The 14,941-nt window shown below is 36.0% G+C and overlaps 1 protein-coding gene across 1 annotated transcript; it reads left to right on the forward strand.

Moving 5' to 3' along the window:
* The first annotated feature begins 3,577 nt into the window (after positions 1-3,577).
* LOC129564974 (protein atonal-like) lies at positions 3,578-4,700 on the forward strand. The gene has a single exon (XM_055439226.1). It carries the CDS (start codon positions 4,023-4,025, stop codon positions 4,698-4,700), a length of 678 nt encoding a protein of 225 aa, XP_055295201.1. The 5' UTR covers positions 3,578-4,022.
* Positions 4,701-14,941: the final 10,241 nt, after the last annotated feature.

The following is a 14,941-nucleotide window of genomic DNA, read 5'->3' on the forward strand; positions in this document are numbered from 1 at the left end:
CTTCACTTTCAAAGACAGAGAGAAAAAAAATGAATTTTTAATATGTAAACCCAATTCGAGTAGGTTCTCGTGTGCGCACACGGCACACAGAGCGAATGATACAATAAACATATTGAGTCCTTTCTGTAGCTGGCATCGTCTATGTTAAAGTGCGTATTTATTTGTTGTCATCTTTCTTGTACTTTTTCCCCTTGAAGAGTATTATTCAAATCGTTTTGGAATAGCAGTAAACAGTTTTTGATGGTGTGTGCAGACATTGATCACCCTGAAGTGCTTGAGTTTTATAGCATCATATGTGATGCGCACAAGGTAAAATCATGACACGTGTTCGAATTATCTTCTGCTGAACTAGCATCAATATCAATTGCTCTGTCTTTCTCGTTCGCTCCAAAACGCACGATGAACAGAGACAAAGTAGTGAGCTTACACAGAAAACAGTTGGTCGTGCGTCGACTCAAGTTTTGTGCACCAAATATACATGCGTACATGCATTGTAATCTTTTAATTAAACATATGGGCCAAGGAAATAAAGGAAACTCCGTTTTTCTTTTTCTTCTCCATTTGTCTGACATTCGGTCGTTGTTGCTGCTGTTTTTTTTTCCGTTTGTATCCTATTGCGCGATTGGTCTTGTATATTTTTTATTGTGATTTTTTTTTATTGATTACATCAGATTTAATGAAGATTGGGATTTGTAACTTCAAGATTGAGAAAAGGGTTAAATTTGTTTATATCATCATTTTTTTTCAGTTCATCAAACATTAATCACTAGTTTTTTTTTCGGGTTGATTGACGAAAAAAAGCACGGAGGAAGTCACATTTGCTACCAAGGAAAACGATAATAATAATGCTGGCGGAACGAAACGAGAATCGAACTAATTTTCATGTCACATGCGGTTTCAAAGTGTAACTGAACAAAAAATAAAATAAAAAGCCATATGCTGGAGGGTGATGCCTGAAACATAACAACGAAAAACGGCGAAAATCTTAAGATTTCCAAGTCATAGAAGTTCTTTAGCTTCTTGCTGCAAGACAAATGCAAATCATCACCACGAAACAGTTTTTTGGCACAAGCTGACACTTTTGCAGGCAATTAACACCCGAGACTAAAAGCGGAATCGTTCATTTGCGGACGTCCCAGCGTTCGTTTTTTCATTCATCTTTTTTGTGTCATTGTATCGATTTTCATAAAATTGTTGCTGCTCAAACCAACCGTAGCAAATCGATCGTAAAAGAGATCACTTTGTTTCCTCGGTGCACATTTCATCTGCACCGCTGCATCTCTCCGTTGTGGCTGCAGCAGCAAGAAAAAAAGCGGAAATCATCGATATATTTTACGACCCATTTGTGACAAAGTACTTGTCAACGAGAGAGACAATATACTCTCGTATATATACGAACCAGTTGTAACATTTCAGTTGCAATATGATTATTGCTTAATTTTGGCAAAATTCATTTTTTTTGCTGCCTTTGAATACAATAGATTCAGATGCGGCTGCACTCAGAGTGAATGCACACAGGAAAAAAAAAATATTGTGCGAACTGCCATAATCGCCGATGATCAATTGCATCGAAATTCGGGAAGCAAAAAAAAAAACCAACAACACAATATTCGAATAAAATTCATCGATTTAAATGTTCTCAGGACTTGAATTGCCATAGCCAATGGAGCAGTAGTCAAAAATACGCTGATGGAGATGAATAAAATGGAGAGAGAGAGAGAGAGTGAAAAAGAGAAAAAGAGAGAGAAAACACAACAAAGGAATTATGAATCGATTGTTGAAAGCGGTGGAAAGCGGTCAACTGATGCAAATGTACAGGTGGAAACTTCGACCGATCGTTTTTTTCTCTCTTCTCTTCATTGTCAAAAGTTCATAATTTTGATTACATTATACATATTTAATGTTTTTCATTGAATGCACCTTTTTTCGGTGGACATTTGATATCTATTGGCTACTTCATGCGTTTGGTTTGTCAAATGAACCTGAATTCATGAAATTTGATCGGTGGAACAAGTTGTTTTTTTTCCTTAGAGACTCACTCACAGAGTAGAACGTTATTTTTTTGTACAGAATAAAACAGTTTATTGAACCGCAACTGATCCACAGTAATCGCTGACAATTGACTTAGAGTTCATTTTTGAGACAGTTTCATCTAATGCATTTAAATCATATTTCCAGAATCTTTTGTTTTTCGCATTTTTTTTTGCATGAAATATTAAAGAGCATTTGCCTCGCCTCGTATCGAATGAGACGAGTGAAAAAAACACATCTGTCCGTTGTGTAGCTAAAGTATAAAATACATGTACTTGAGTGGCTGTAGCACCGTTTTTAGTACGTAAAATAACATAAAATGCAAAGTTTATTTGACAATGCGAACAGAACACAGGCGCGACTCGTGTACCGCTTTTGGAGATCGAATGTTCTGTTGTTGATCGCGGTAGTGCGACGGAGAACAAGGATGGAATGTGACTGTGCGTTTGAATAGTACGCTTTAAGTGAAATTCGTGTATACGTCAATATGTGTTGGTTTGCTGTTGGCTCAGACGCTTATACGAAATTTATAGACATACGTAGGAACGGAGGGTACGTGCCATCAACTGACTCTTGTTCACATATGGTTACAAGTTTTCGTGCTTAGCTGTTTCTCTCTCTATCGTTCTCTCTCTTGTTCTTCGTACCGATCGTCCGAAGCTTATAGTGTCCAGATGATACGTACACATAATTTATTCCTCTATTTTCGTTTTTCTGTTGCTGTTGCTTGTGCTACAATGAAAGAAGAGCTGCATAACTACTCTACATTCGGGTGCAAAGAGAAACGAGATGAGAGAATAATTTTACCTTCGCCACGCACTGACATATACACATTAGTGATTAAATACAAACATTGAAGGAATTGAAAAGCATCGCCGTTCACTTATACACATAACCGAACACACTATATTTCGGAGACGGTTTTATGTGTTCGTCCTTTTCGACGAGTTGTCGATTAGCACACGACCCATTTGAGCAATGCGCTAGATCTTAAGCGATAATCGTGTGTGTACCGTTGTTGTGGTTGACGATTGAAGGCGAAAGAGCTAGTAAAACAACCGTTCAACTGAACAACTGACAGAGAGAAAAACGGTTTTTTTTTTCTTCATTTTATTTTCGAAACGAATTACGACGAGACATCCCTATTCATCACAGGACGCGAGCAAGAGTGTGAGCGAGAACGGTGTGTTTTTAATTTTAGTAGTGGAAAAAAAGTATATGTATTTTTGTGATATTGAATAATTAGAAGCATACACAACGCATCGCATTGTGTCCATCCCCACTCGGCACTACACGCACAACAACAGCAGCCAAATTATCGAACACTTCAGCGTGAATGTGAATCGAACACAGAAAAAAAGAGAGTATGAGGCAGGCATATTACAACGTTGTTAAAACTATAGCACAAGTCCTTGTTGGCCTTCTCACTGCCACTACTCCTTCTCTTTTCAACGTTCGCATTCAATTTATTTTCGTATAATTTTTGTTCCATTCCGTATGCATCACACTATTTATTATTGAAGCGGTATCATAACACGGCGAACCTCTTCCTCGGCCACGATTATTGAGTTAGTCCAATTTTTAAGTTCAATAGAATCGCACCGAGTATGTGTGCAACACGATCGGTCAGTTCGTCTATTTTGCCATCGGCGACTGCAAAGGATTTTTTTCAGTGACTCAAGCAAATGTGAGAAGAGAAAAAAAACGAACATTTTTTTTTTGGTGTGAATATGGAAAGACTTGAAAACGAGATGAATAATGATTTTACAAACCGCATCCATCATTATTGTTTAAAACAGTAGTCAATTTTGTGTTTTTTTTCCTGTCGGCATTCACAATTGAACGGAACAAAACAAAGGAAAACAAATGATTTGAACGAAAAAAAAACAAAACAACCCGAACCGAACCGATACAGTGTGAAGAGTCGCATAAAGAGATTTTCAAAAGTGATTTTTTTGCTGTGCTTCGAGAAAATTGTTCAACGAAAAAAAATGGACACTTCATATCAAGAGTATATTCCAACTTATATGGATTTGATGCCGTATCGCACAACTGTGTACAGTTCATCGGCCGAAGAAAGTAGTTCAGTCTTTTCGAACAGTCCACCGTACGTGTCAAGTTTGCATTCGTCATTCAATTCCGGCTGCTTGAATGGTTCATGGATAAATACATCGGTGCACAGTTGCAGTGACAATAACAACATCTCGGGCAGTACCAACAATAGTAGCCTCTTGAATAGCAGCGGCCATGACATCAGCCTGCAATTTCATGAATTTAATGCAGAAAACTTGTACACGGCTCAGGCGAAAAATGACTTTGACGACGAATTAGAGCCAACACGGAAGGAAAAACGAGGACGTGGTCGCGGCCGACGAAAAGGATCAACGAATAAAACGGTAAAGTGTGTTACAGCCAGTCCAACGGTGATGAAAAAACGACGTTTGGCAGCCAATGCACGAGAACGCCGACGGATGAATGGATTGAATGAAGCATTCGATAAGCTACGCGATGTGGTGCCTCCAATGGGCGACGAACATAAACTATCAAAATTCGAAACCCTCCAAATGGCACAGACGTACATTCGAGCATTGGCCTCCTTATTGGAACATGGGGCTGATGAGTCCACCTACACTCTTTTTGATCAAAAGTTAACGGTTAATAACTTTTAAGGAGAAGAAAATCAACACAAAATCATTGAATTCGAATTTGATCAATGATTTTCTGTTGATTTTTTTTTTCAATTTTCCTTCAAATGTAGATAACTTGTAAATGATTTTGATGTAACTTAAATGGGATTTCAATCAAGATTCAATATTTTACTTTAAGAGAAAATCTCATTCGACATACATCGATCGGGAATATCTTTTGACAATCAAAACTTGATTTTTTGGTAAGAAAATCAGAAAAAATCATTTTACGAATGATTTTTAGTGGTCATATTCGGGCCGAAGACTTCGGCACTCAATTGATTCTCAAAGCATATTCTTGTTTCATAATTTTAAGCTTTTAACGTATTTCCTCCTACGAAAATAATCTCTTAATTTTCAATCGAAATGTCTCTGTATATATATATTTATTTCTAATTGCGCTCTAGTTTGAGCTAAGCAAATGCATAAATAACCGAATGGAAGGCTAAATTTACCAAAGAATTCTGTACCATAAACCCAACTATTGCTTAGTTAGTTCGTAATTCTTTGCTAAGTTAAGTTTTGGCACGGCTGCCTTATAGCCTGGGTTGGCATTCGACTAGAATTTTTGGCTTATAGCGTAAAAAGATTCAAATTCACGAAACGAACCTTTTGAATTTATGACGTAGTAATTTAAAAGATGAAGGAAATCTCAAAATTATTACACTTAAAATGAACTCACTAGCATTGGACGTTGGTCAGTAAATGCATTGAATGTTCATCGAGTTTTGGAATAAATAATAAAGTGCTTTTTTAGAATAAATATTCAGTTTTTTTGGTTTTCATTAAATAACAAGGAAAAAAAGAACCGGAATATCATCATCACTTGGTCGCGTTGACAATTATGCCTTTGGATGAAATTCGTTACAAGACCACAATTAATTCTTCACGTGCCGGACCTTTCTCACTGCATGCTCAAGATGTACACTTAACTCATGCGATGCATTAACATAAAACGTTCATCAATTCCGATTGAGTTGTGTCTGTGTTGCGTTGTTGCCTTTTGATGTTGTTTCGTTGCTCGTGCCCATTTTTCAGTGCACGGACAAATCTTGTATATATCTCGGTCATTCGATCGGCACGAGTCAAACGAAAAAGAGAGCGAGAGCGAGAGAGAGAGAGAGTGAAATGCAGTGAAATGCACACAGGAGAATCGAAATCCATATCACTTTAACACGCAGGTAGGCTGAATTTTAATGCACGTATCCATTAGAAGTAATAAAGTCGCGTCGCGTCGCGTTGCGCCGCTACGAGGGTGAAAACGGGCACAACGAAAACACACTAGAAAAAACCAAAACGTTAATTTCTCCCTTTTCTTTGTCTACCTATAATGCGTTTCGTATTGAAAAGTCGAGCATTTTTTTCAAAGTCATGTAAAGAGCGGGAGAGACAGAGAAACAAAGGAGCACAGAGAGAGAGAGACCGATAGTGAAAAAAACTGCGTTTCAAACCGAATGGTAGAGTGCAACTAGGCATGACATCATCACATTAAAGCGGCCACGAAATCAAATTGTCCGTTTGAATAAATATGAATAGCTAATTTGGTGTAGGGCGCGTGCCATCATTTATATTGAATCAATTAGACGGAATAGACTTGAAAGACATGAGAAAAAATAACTAAGGTAAAGTGCTAAATGAGATCATCACCGATGAATACAGAAAATGAGCAAATGTTTTCTCTTGTCTAAGGTAAGAATATGAAGTGTCTGTGGATCCATACATGGATTTTTGTTCGATTTACCTAATTACGGCGTTTGTTTTCGATTTCACTGGAAACGTTTCGAGTAATTGGTTGTTGGCATATTTGCATAAATATTCCGCAAACAAGCAGCCACCGCAACAGCACAACCAATGCATGGCGAAAAGAGTGCGAAAAAATGCGTAAGCGATCACATGTACAGCAAAACTCGAAGTACGAAAACAAATCCGACAAAAATGCACACAAGATCACAACACCGTTCGCTTTGTGTGTTTGTTAAGACCGTTCGTCGTTTTGCCAGCTGCTTGATGAGAATGTGATAAGAACCGCATAACGTTTATTTCTTGTCTTTATTTTCTTCCTTCTTTTACGAGACTGGAAATAAAAAGTAAAATTGAATGCGCTGTAAAACATTACTTCTAGCTCATCGCGCTCGAGATCTTTGGTCTTTTTTTGTTGGCCTCTTCTTTGTGTATGGTTGCCTTATTTTGTGTGCTGCTCTTGTTGTGTTGCTCTTGTGTTACCCGAAAAAAAGACGAAACCAAATCTAACTGTATCATTTGTTTTTTTATTGCTCTCGCATATACATGTTGTTGTTCCTTTTTCTTGGTTTATTGTTCCGATCGGAAACAAAATACCTAGTTCCTTGGTGCAAAGCCAAACCACGTAATTCGACTTGAAGAAGAAAAAAAACCAAAAAATGATTGAAAATACCAAAATAATGAACGATAATTTCGATTAGACTGGAGAACTTTTTTTGTTGTTGTTGTGGGTTAAGTTGGTTTTAATATTTACGGTTGCTCTAGTTCCATCACTTTAAAAGAAGACTCATAATTTTCGAGAGAAAAAGAAACACGAATAAAAAGGAGGAGGAAACAAAATGAATGATGACATAGAAATATGTAAATATGGATAAATAAAATTCAAATTAATCGCCATATGGCGTCACACAAACGATTTTTGTTTTTTCGGAATAGAGTCAAAAGCGATCTACTTCTGCTTCATGGCTTATTCGTTCAATCAAAATGGGTAATCTGAATTGTTTCAAATGTTGCCGTTTTCGAAATCATTACACAATCGTTAAGTCAATAAAATCGGAAAATAAATGGGATTTCGTCGAATAAAATGGCAAATAATGCTCTGATAATTTATTTCCACCGGAGGACTGTCCGATGCAAAAAAACAGAATTTTTGAATGAATCGGCAACATCATAGCCAAAGCGAAGAGAATCGGGATCATATATGATTGGGTTTGTCAAAATATATCTTGTCTTGTTAGTAAGGGCTGCTTCTCTCGATTGGCTATTGTTTGTAGCAGCGTCTAGACTTCTAGACACTATGTACTTGTTGCGGTCAGCGTGACTTTTTCGGCCCGGTCCGAAACAAAATCCACAAAGAGAACAACGCATAAAAATAACGAACATCGGTGAACATGAAAACAGAGACAATCGCCAAATCCGACAACCAAAACAAACCATTTACTAATCATAGCTCGGAATAGCAAAACATGACGAAAACAAGGGATAACAAAAGAAGAAGGTGTAACCGAACCATGGCCAAATATTATCGCTAATTTGAAATGGAGATTATTTTCAATTGTTGCAACGTCATTATTTGTCATTTATTTTATTGGTTTGGGAAGCTAGTCCGAATGCTATGTCCAATTTCATAAAGAAAACCCCAACGAATGTGAATGGACACGAAACAAATCGGAACAGGTAGTTGTTCGGTTACAGCAAATATTTGTCTTATCTTTCAGCACATATCTTGAATGAACTTCGGCAAATCTGTTTGAGTCAGTTCGTAATCACTTCGGACGCTTTGTTGTTTACAATCAAATTGGAACTTTCAACAAGAGAACAAGAATGGAAACTTTCGGTAAGGAAAACCGGATGAAGCGGGACATTTAATAAGGACTCAAAATAATAAGGAAAATTTCAAATTCAATACAATTACTTTAAATCGCTCAAGTTTAATATAAATTCATCAAAATGACATCAAATTAAAATTCATTCGATAAAATGAAATTTTTAACAAAAGAAGAAAATGAACTTCGCCTGAAAAAACGAGCGGTGTACCTTTAACAAACAGCGGGAGTGACTGTTTGCTTTAGTTTTGTACAAAAACATATTAAATTAACCTTGAACTGGTGAATAAATGAAGCAAATGCTCTTGAAACATATTTCTTTTAATTGAATACCCACGGTCACAATCTTCGTGTTTGAATTTACGTCGAATCTTAACGATAATTTCTTTGGTTTCTTAATTCAATGCAATGTGAAAAGAAATGTGCTCGCCTGTGCACCTGTACAAAATATTTGCTCGTCTCCTTTATTCGGTATACTTCGGAAATAGACGCGATGCACACGTGTAATTCGAGCGTGTACCGTGTATTGTGTTATTTTTACTGGACATTGGACACCTGAACCTTTACAAGTGAGAACAAAGAAAAAGAAGAAGAACTGGTTAACCAGGTTGAATCGAATGCGCGCGTGCATAAATTTATTGATTGAACGATACAAATCGATTATTCACGCTAAATGATACACTTGCTCCATAAATAAGTGACCGGTGATGTGACCATGTCAACGTCCTGTTAAACAATTAGAACCTAATTAAATCGATTTAATTTTCATTCCTATTTAAAATTGATTGCACTTTTGGATGAATTTCCATCTTGAATGGGTTTTATTCCGATTAATCTTTTTTTTTACGTTCAAGTGTGTATAGCACACACTGTGTGCTCATTCAGAATAAGTAATGAAGAATAAGTTATTCATCTCCATATATATAAAAATGTATCATTTTCACCAAATTCACATTCAGTGTCTGGCATAAGGAGAATCGCATGTCAGCACCTCAAAAACTCATCCAAAAAGAATGATGAAAGATGCGTAAATGGCAAAATTACATAGGAAATTCGACATAATCCGTTGGTGTTAAAAAAACTAATTCGAACTTTACCTAAGCTGCCAATGTCGAAACTCGTATGCACATATGGCACACAATATCGAGACAGCCACATCAACAACTGCATCGAAAACAATAGTGAGCAATCATTTTTCAGATTTTCGTTTCGGATATATATGTGTTGACGTGAGTGTGTGTATTATATATATTAAGTATGTACATAATCGCTAGGTATCGATGTCGATATCATTGAAACTTATGCTCTGCGGTTCGGTAAATGATCGTCGACAAAAAAGAACCCTGAACCGAACAAATCTAGTCTATTCCATTAAAAAGAAGGTTCGGATCATCAAATTCAATATTGGCTCGTCAATAAATTAAATTTTAAGGGCTCTTGCACTTTTCGTACCAAATGAACCATCGAATGCCATATTGCGCTACCGATACTCCGGTACGCAGCAAAAAAGTACGGAATAGTCAATAAAAATGATACGATAAATTATGTGTGTAGAGGAATCCGTTGGTGAATCGAACGAGGGTGAATTGAATTTGTTTTTCGTTCGCGTGCTCTTGAAATTGAATTCGTGTGCCGTCATGTTCAGTCAACCATTTCGCCTGTGTCATCTATCAATCTTTCTACGTTTCCCTTTTTCACTGTTTTTTTTCTTTCTTCTTCTTCCTTGGTTGGCTTACGCACACTGTTTAACCTATAATTATGCACAGTGGATTTTTGTGCGAGGGTGATTGCGATTGCAACTAATAAAAGTAGCTTTTGACTTAATGTCAAGGGGATGTTCCCAATGTTTATGCATAGACTTTGTTCAAATAAACGCGGCTTGAGGGCAATAAACAAACATTGCTCCAGTTGAAAGTGATCTAAAACTGTTGCTCTCGATTATTTTACCACAGTGACTGGAATATTTAGATGCGGGGCTAAGCTCAGTATAATTATGCGGCAGCACACGATTTTATCCTGAATATTCAACAGAAAAAATGCTGCAAAGAGAAACAGTTGAATCGATCCCATCTGGCGCCGTACATTTGCGATCATCGAAGCGAAAAAGTCTCCTTAGGATCATTACTGTCTCCGTGCACACACTGGAATTATGGTATTTTCATCTAGCGATTACCCGGCATTTCCGATATGGATCGCAGGACTTTGTCCGGCAATCATTTTTTTTAGTGAAAAATTTAACTGAAAATTCCATGAATATTTATTGGTTGGAAATAAACGAAAACGTAATGCATTTGCATTGCTAATTTTGTACGATGGACTGATCAGTCCATGGCTTGAGCTAGCATGTACTGTGATGTCGAATAAATTAACTTTAATGAGTCCAAAATAACGAAGTTCGTTATTCGAACATTGAGTTGAATTCTTCGAAACACACAATGCCTCGGAACAACCCTAAAGCTGTTATCCAAAAAAGAGCGGGTTCCGAATATGCGCACATTTGTTTGATCTAGCCATTCGACTGTTGTGTGGTCATCTGATCATAGACAGAGATAAGGCAGCGACAAAAGGTGCGAAAAATACAGTGTAACTAGTAATTTCAACACCGGAAATTCTTTGAAGTCAAAATGTTGAGCATTTAAATGAAGATTATTTTGACACCTTTCGCTCGCTTTGATTATTCGAGATCCGAGCTCGTTAGCCATTTCTCCTCGAAATGATACGGAAGAAAAACAGTAAAATTAAGGGTTTGGCACATAGTTCTTGTCTGTGTAATGAAAATGCGCAAGCACCGCATGTAATTTGAAGTGGTGCCAGGTAATACCACAGAAAACCACACCATAGCCGCCCAATTTGTGCTAATCTAATTCACAGTTTTCTCTTTTGTTTTTCTCGTTTTGTTGATTTTTTTTTTCGCTCTCGTTCGTGTACTGAGTCATAATTTCATTTTAATCCTTGCCGAGATCGTCGTCTTCGTCGTCGTCGCCTCAACCACAATTTCAAATCATCGAAGCAAACAAAATGAAATGAACAAAAAAAAAATCATAACCAACTAGCATTGTATCCGGTTATATTTTGCTGTGTATCCAGTCAACTTGTTAAGATTTGCCGATTCATTGTAACTTAATTACAATATTTTCCTTTCTCTTTTCTTCTGTACTGAAGAAGGAAGTGTTTTTTTTTCGAGTCCTTTTTTGGTGAACCACGAGGTTTCTCTTTTATTGTCTATTGATTTCGTTGCTGTATAGACTATTAGTATTAGATGCTATGCTACAGAAAGAAATCGAAGAAATTTATTTGCTACCTGCGTACGAGGTTGGTTTTTGTTCAAGTGAAAGATATGATTCTCAGCATCACGCCAATTGAACGTAGCAAAATCGAATGAGAGGACGAAACAGAATTTACAAATGATTGTAAAAAAAATTGATCCAATTTCCGATGCACAAGTAAAACACTGTAGTCTATTTTGGAGCATCACGAATTATTATCTCGATGTGAACGCGATCGATTTGATACAGAGAAAATTAGAGAAGTAAATAATTTGATAATAAGACAAATCACGCACACTTTAACACTGCACTCAGTGTTGAGCGTTTATTTCATGTCAAACCACAATAAATCGCTCGAATCCGGAATAATAACTCATGCTAGACGAACGCTGGTGCTAAATCTTCAGTTTAACCTGATCTGATGGCGACACTTTTCATATAAAAACTTCGAATGTGTATCAGAAACGAAAAATTACGAGCCTTTTTTAATTTACGGTTATTGCATTTTAATTGCGCGTATTAAAAAAGAATAAAATTTCTGCCGTTGGCCTGTTTTTCTCTTACTCACGACCATAAATTTGTTTCTGTGGGTAGAATAAATAACGCTGCAGCACGCAGAAGCGATGTCGTTGACAACGATAAATTTTTCGAAGCAGCATATTTTTATTGGTCGTTTTCGATTCGAAATCGATAGCCAATGTGAAGAGAAGGACATTGAAAAGGCGATTCAAAAACTGCATGTCTAATTTTTGTTTTGTTTTGGTTCTTGTGATTTTATATACTGGATTACAATCAAGATATCGTCCTTGATCCACTATTCCGTTCGCACAATAGCATTCGTATTTGAGATAAGGTTCGTTTCTCAGCACACGGAAAATAGACCTGCTCACGATATTAGAAATTCGGAATTATTTAAGAGGCAATAAATTTTGAGCGTTTGTCATAGCCTTTCAGTAGCTACTTACTTCACAGTTGGATATAGGAGCCTTTTTGGGAGTTCCAGTGACATCGTGTATCTATGGTTTGTGATCTAAACAAGTGAATATGAAATTTTAAATAGCACATAAATCTTTGACATTTTCCAATGTTATGGCAGAGGTCCACAAGTCATAGACCATCTTTTTATGGAAACGGGCTCGAAATTTTTTATTAGTAACAAATTGTTATCATCATTTCAGCATCTCGTCGATTTTGAGGACAAAAAACAAAAAGGATGCTGAGAACAATTTTTTATGTAGTTCCTGAAACGACGCTTTGTAATGAGAATATTTTTTTTTCAATGCAATTGATGTAAACAAAAAGAAATAAATGTCCTTTTCCTGTTTGAGGTGATGAAAAAAGATATGTTTTTGGTTGGGCTATGGTAATTTTTCCGGATGATCGTTGATCACAATATAAACTGGAAATTTATTCATCGATTTTTGGATTCTCACACCAATCTAAAAGTTGTCTTTAATTCTCTTTTGATCCATTCTATTTTATCAGCATTAGACAAATTTCTTGATCCATGGCATGAAAAGAATTTTCTTCTCAATAAGGAGCACCCGTTCTATAGATGGTTATTTTGCTTTCTAAATATATTCACAAATCGCTTTCATTTTCAGCAATTCGTGGTTTTTCTCTTCCTTTGTAGAAAACCTTGAAATTTGAAAATGTGTGATTTTAATTATAGCAAAATGTTATTATTGTCATTATTTTCGAATAAATTCATCAATTGTAATAAAGTCGAGCACAACTTCAAATCATTTGTTTAATCATTGTAATTGAAAAAACACATGCAACTAACTAATTAGTGAATTCATTAGAATGAGAGCTGCAATGAAAATAAAAGTGACCACATTAATTAGGTCATTACATTATGGACATTAAAACATAGATTCAAAGTGAGCTAAAATACCTGCGCTATCAGACGCTATTCATTCAAAATGCTGCCCAACCAAATAGAGTGGTATTTGAATTTTTTCGACGTTTTCGGCTATAATTCTGGTCCCTCACAACTGTCCAGGAATCAAAAGATTTCTTGCTTCATTTATATTGTGCACATTTCAATCGCAGTGTTCTATGTTCTTTACCACATACACCCAAATTAATTGAGGTGATCAATTCGGTGTTGCAAATATCTTCAGCTCTATTTACTTACTGCTTCATTGTTCTGGATTCGATTTTCTACAGACGTGAGCACCGACTTTTCTGGGAATATTTTGGAAAAATACAAAAACCAAAATCTCTAACAAATTTCTTACGTTTTTTTACGAATTCACATGGATCAGCTCTAATGTGTTTCCTATTAAAATTTGCAACATATATATTTGCAATGCTTTCATTCCTCTTGGCATTCATCCTAACTACTCCCAATTCAACTAGCTATATTCCTTCCGCTATGATTCTTTATAATTTCTTATTCAAAATGTGTGAAAGTCGAATATTTTACTATATATATTTTGTGTTGAAGTTCTATGCTGTGAACTGAAAAATATCGTCAACGTATTCCGAGCAAACAAAAGCAATACTCATTTTTGGGTTAGATCCAAAGCATTTAAATTGTTTCGAAAGCAATATGATTGTATTTACGAAATGGCAAATTTGTTGAATGAAGTGTTTGGTTTGTCACAATTGATGGGAATCCTATTTTGTTTTCACATTTTTCTTGGGCGAACAAACTACGTGCTCGTACATTACAACGATTTCTCTACTGTGACAGGTTTAGGTAAATATTTAAAACAACTTTATTATAATTTTGATTATTATCATTTTTCATACTCTAGGAATTTACTCAAAGCGAAACAAAATTGTGGTGTTACACAGAAGCAGAACATTGTATTTTTGCATACAGATGCTTTACGTGCAATATACGTATCATAGTGTTCGGAATTCGTCTAACAACCAAATGTTGTTTCGATTTGTCATGGAAATGTTCTATAAGCTGCGTGTGAGCATATCAAACGTTGTTTCTATTCTGAAACGTTCAAATGGCCTGCGATAAAATAGAGGATAAATAAAATTTTGAAGAAAAAAAACGGTTTTTACATATTCATTGCTTAACAGTAAAATTAGGCGTAAAAATGTGAAACATCTCCAAATATTAAAAAATAAAATGTTCCTAATATTCATCATAATATTTTTCGTATATCTGACATATTTAGATAAAATTAGATTGTGCAATCTCGTGCAATTGCTTTGGTATTTATTATGTTGGTTTTTAAAAAAATTGTCAGAAATTTCAAGAGTAGTTCTGCTGAACAAATTTGAATTCAAACTGCAGCCGAATCACTAGCGACAACACTGAATTAGCATGTGGTAATAATTTTGAAGCTGTCAAATCTCTTATCGCATATCCAAATGTCATGATTGCAAGTTGTTTATTTTTAACGACATCAGTAACAACAAAGAC

Source organism: Sitodiplosis mosellana, unplaced genomic scaffold, assembly GCF_009176505.1.
Source record: "Sitodiplosis mosellana isolate CC-2019 unplaced genomic scaffold, AAFC_SMos_1.0 Smas_scaffold_2, whole genome shotgun sequence".
NCBI lineage: Eukaryota > Metazoa > Arthropoda > Insecta > Diptera > Cecidomyiidae > Sitodiplosis > Sitodiplosis mosellana.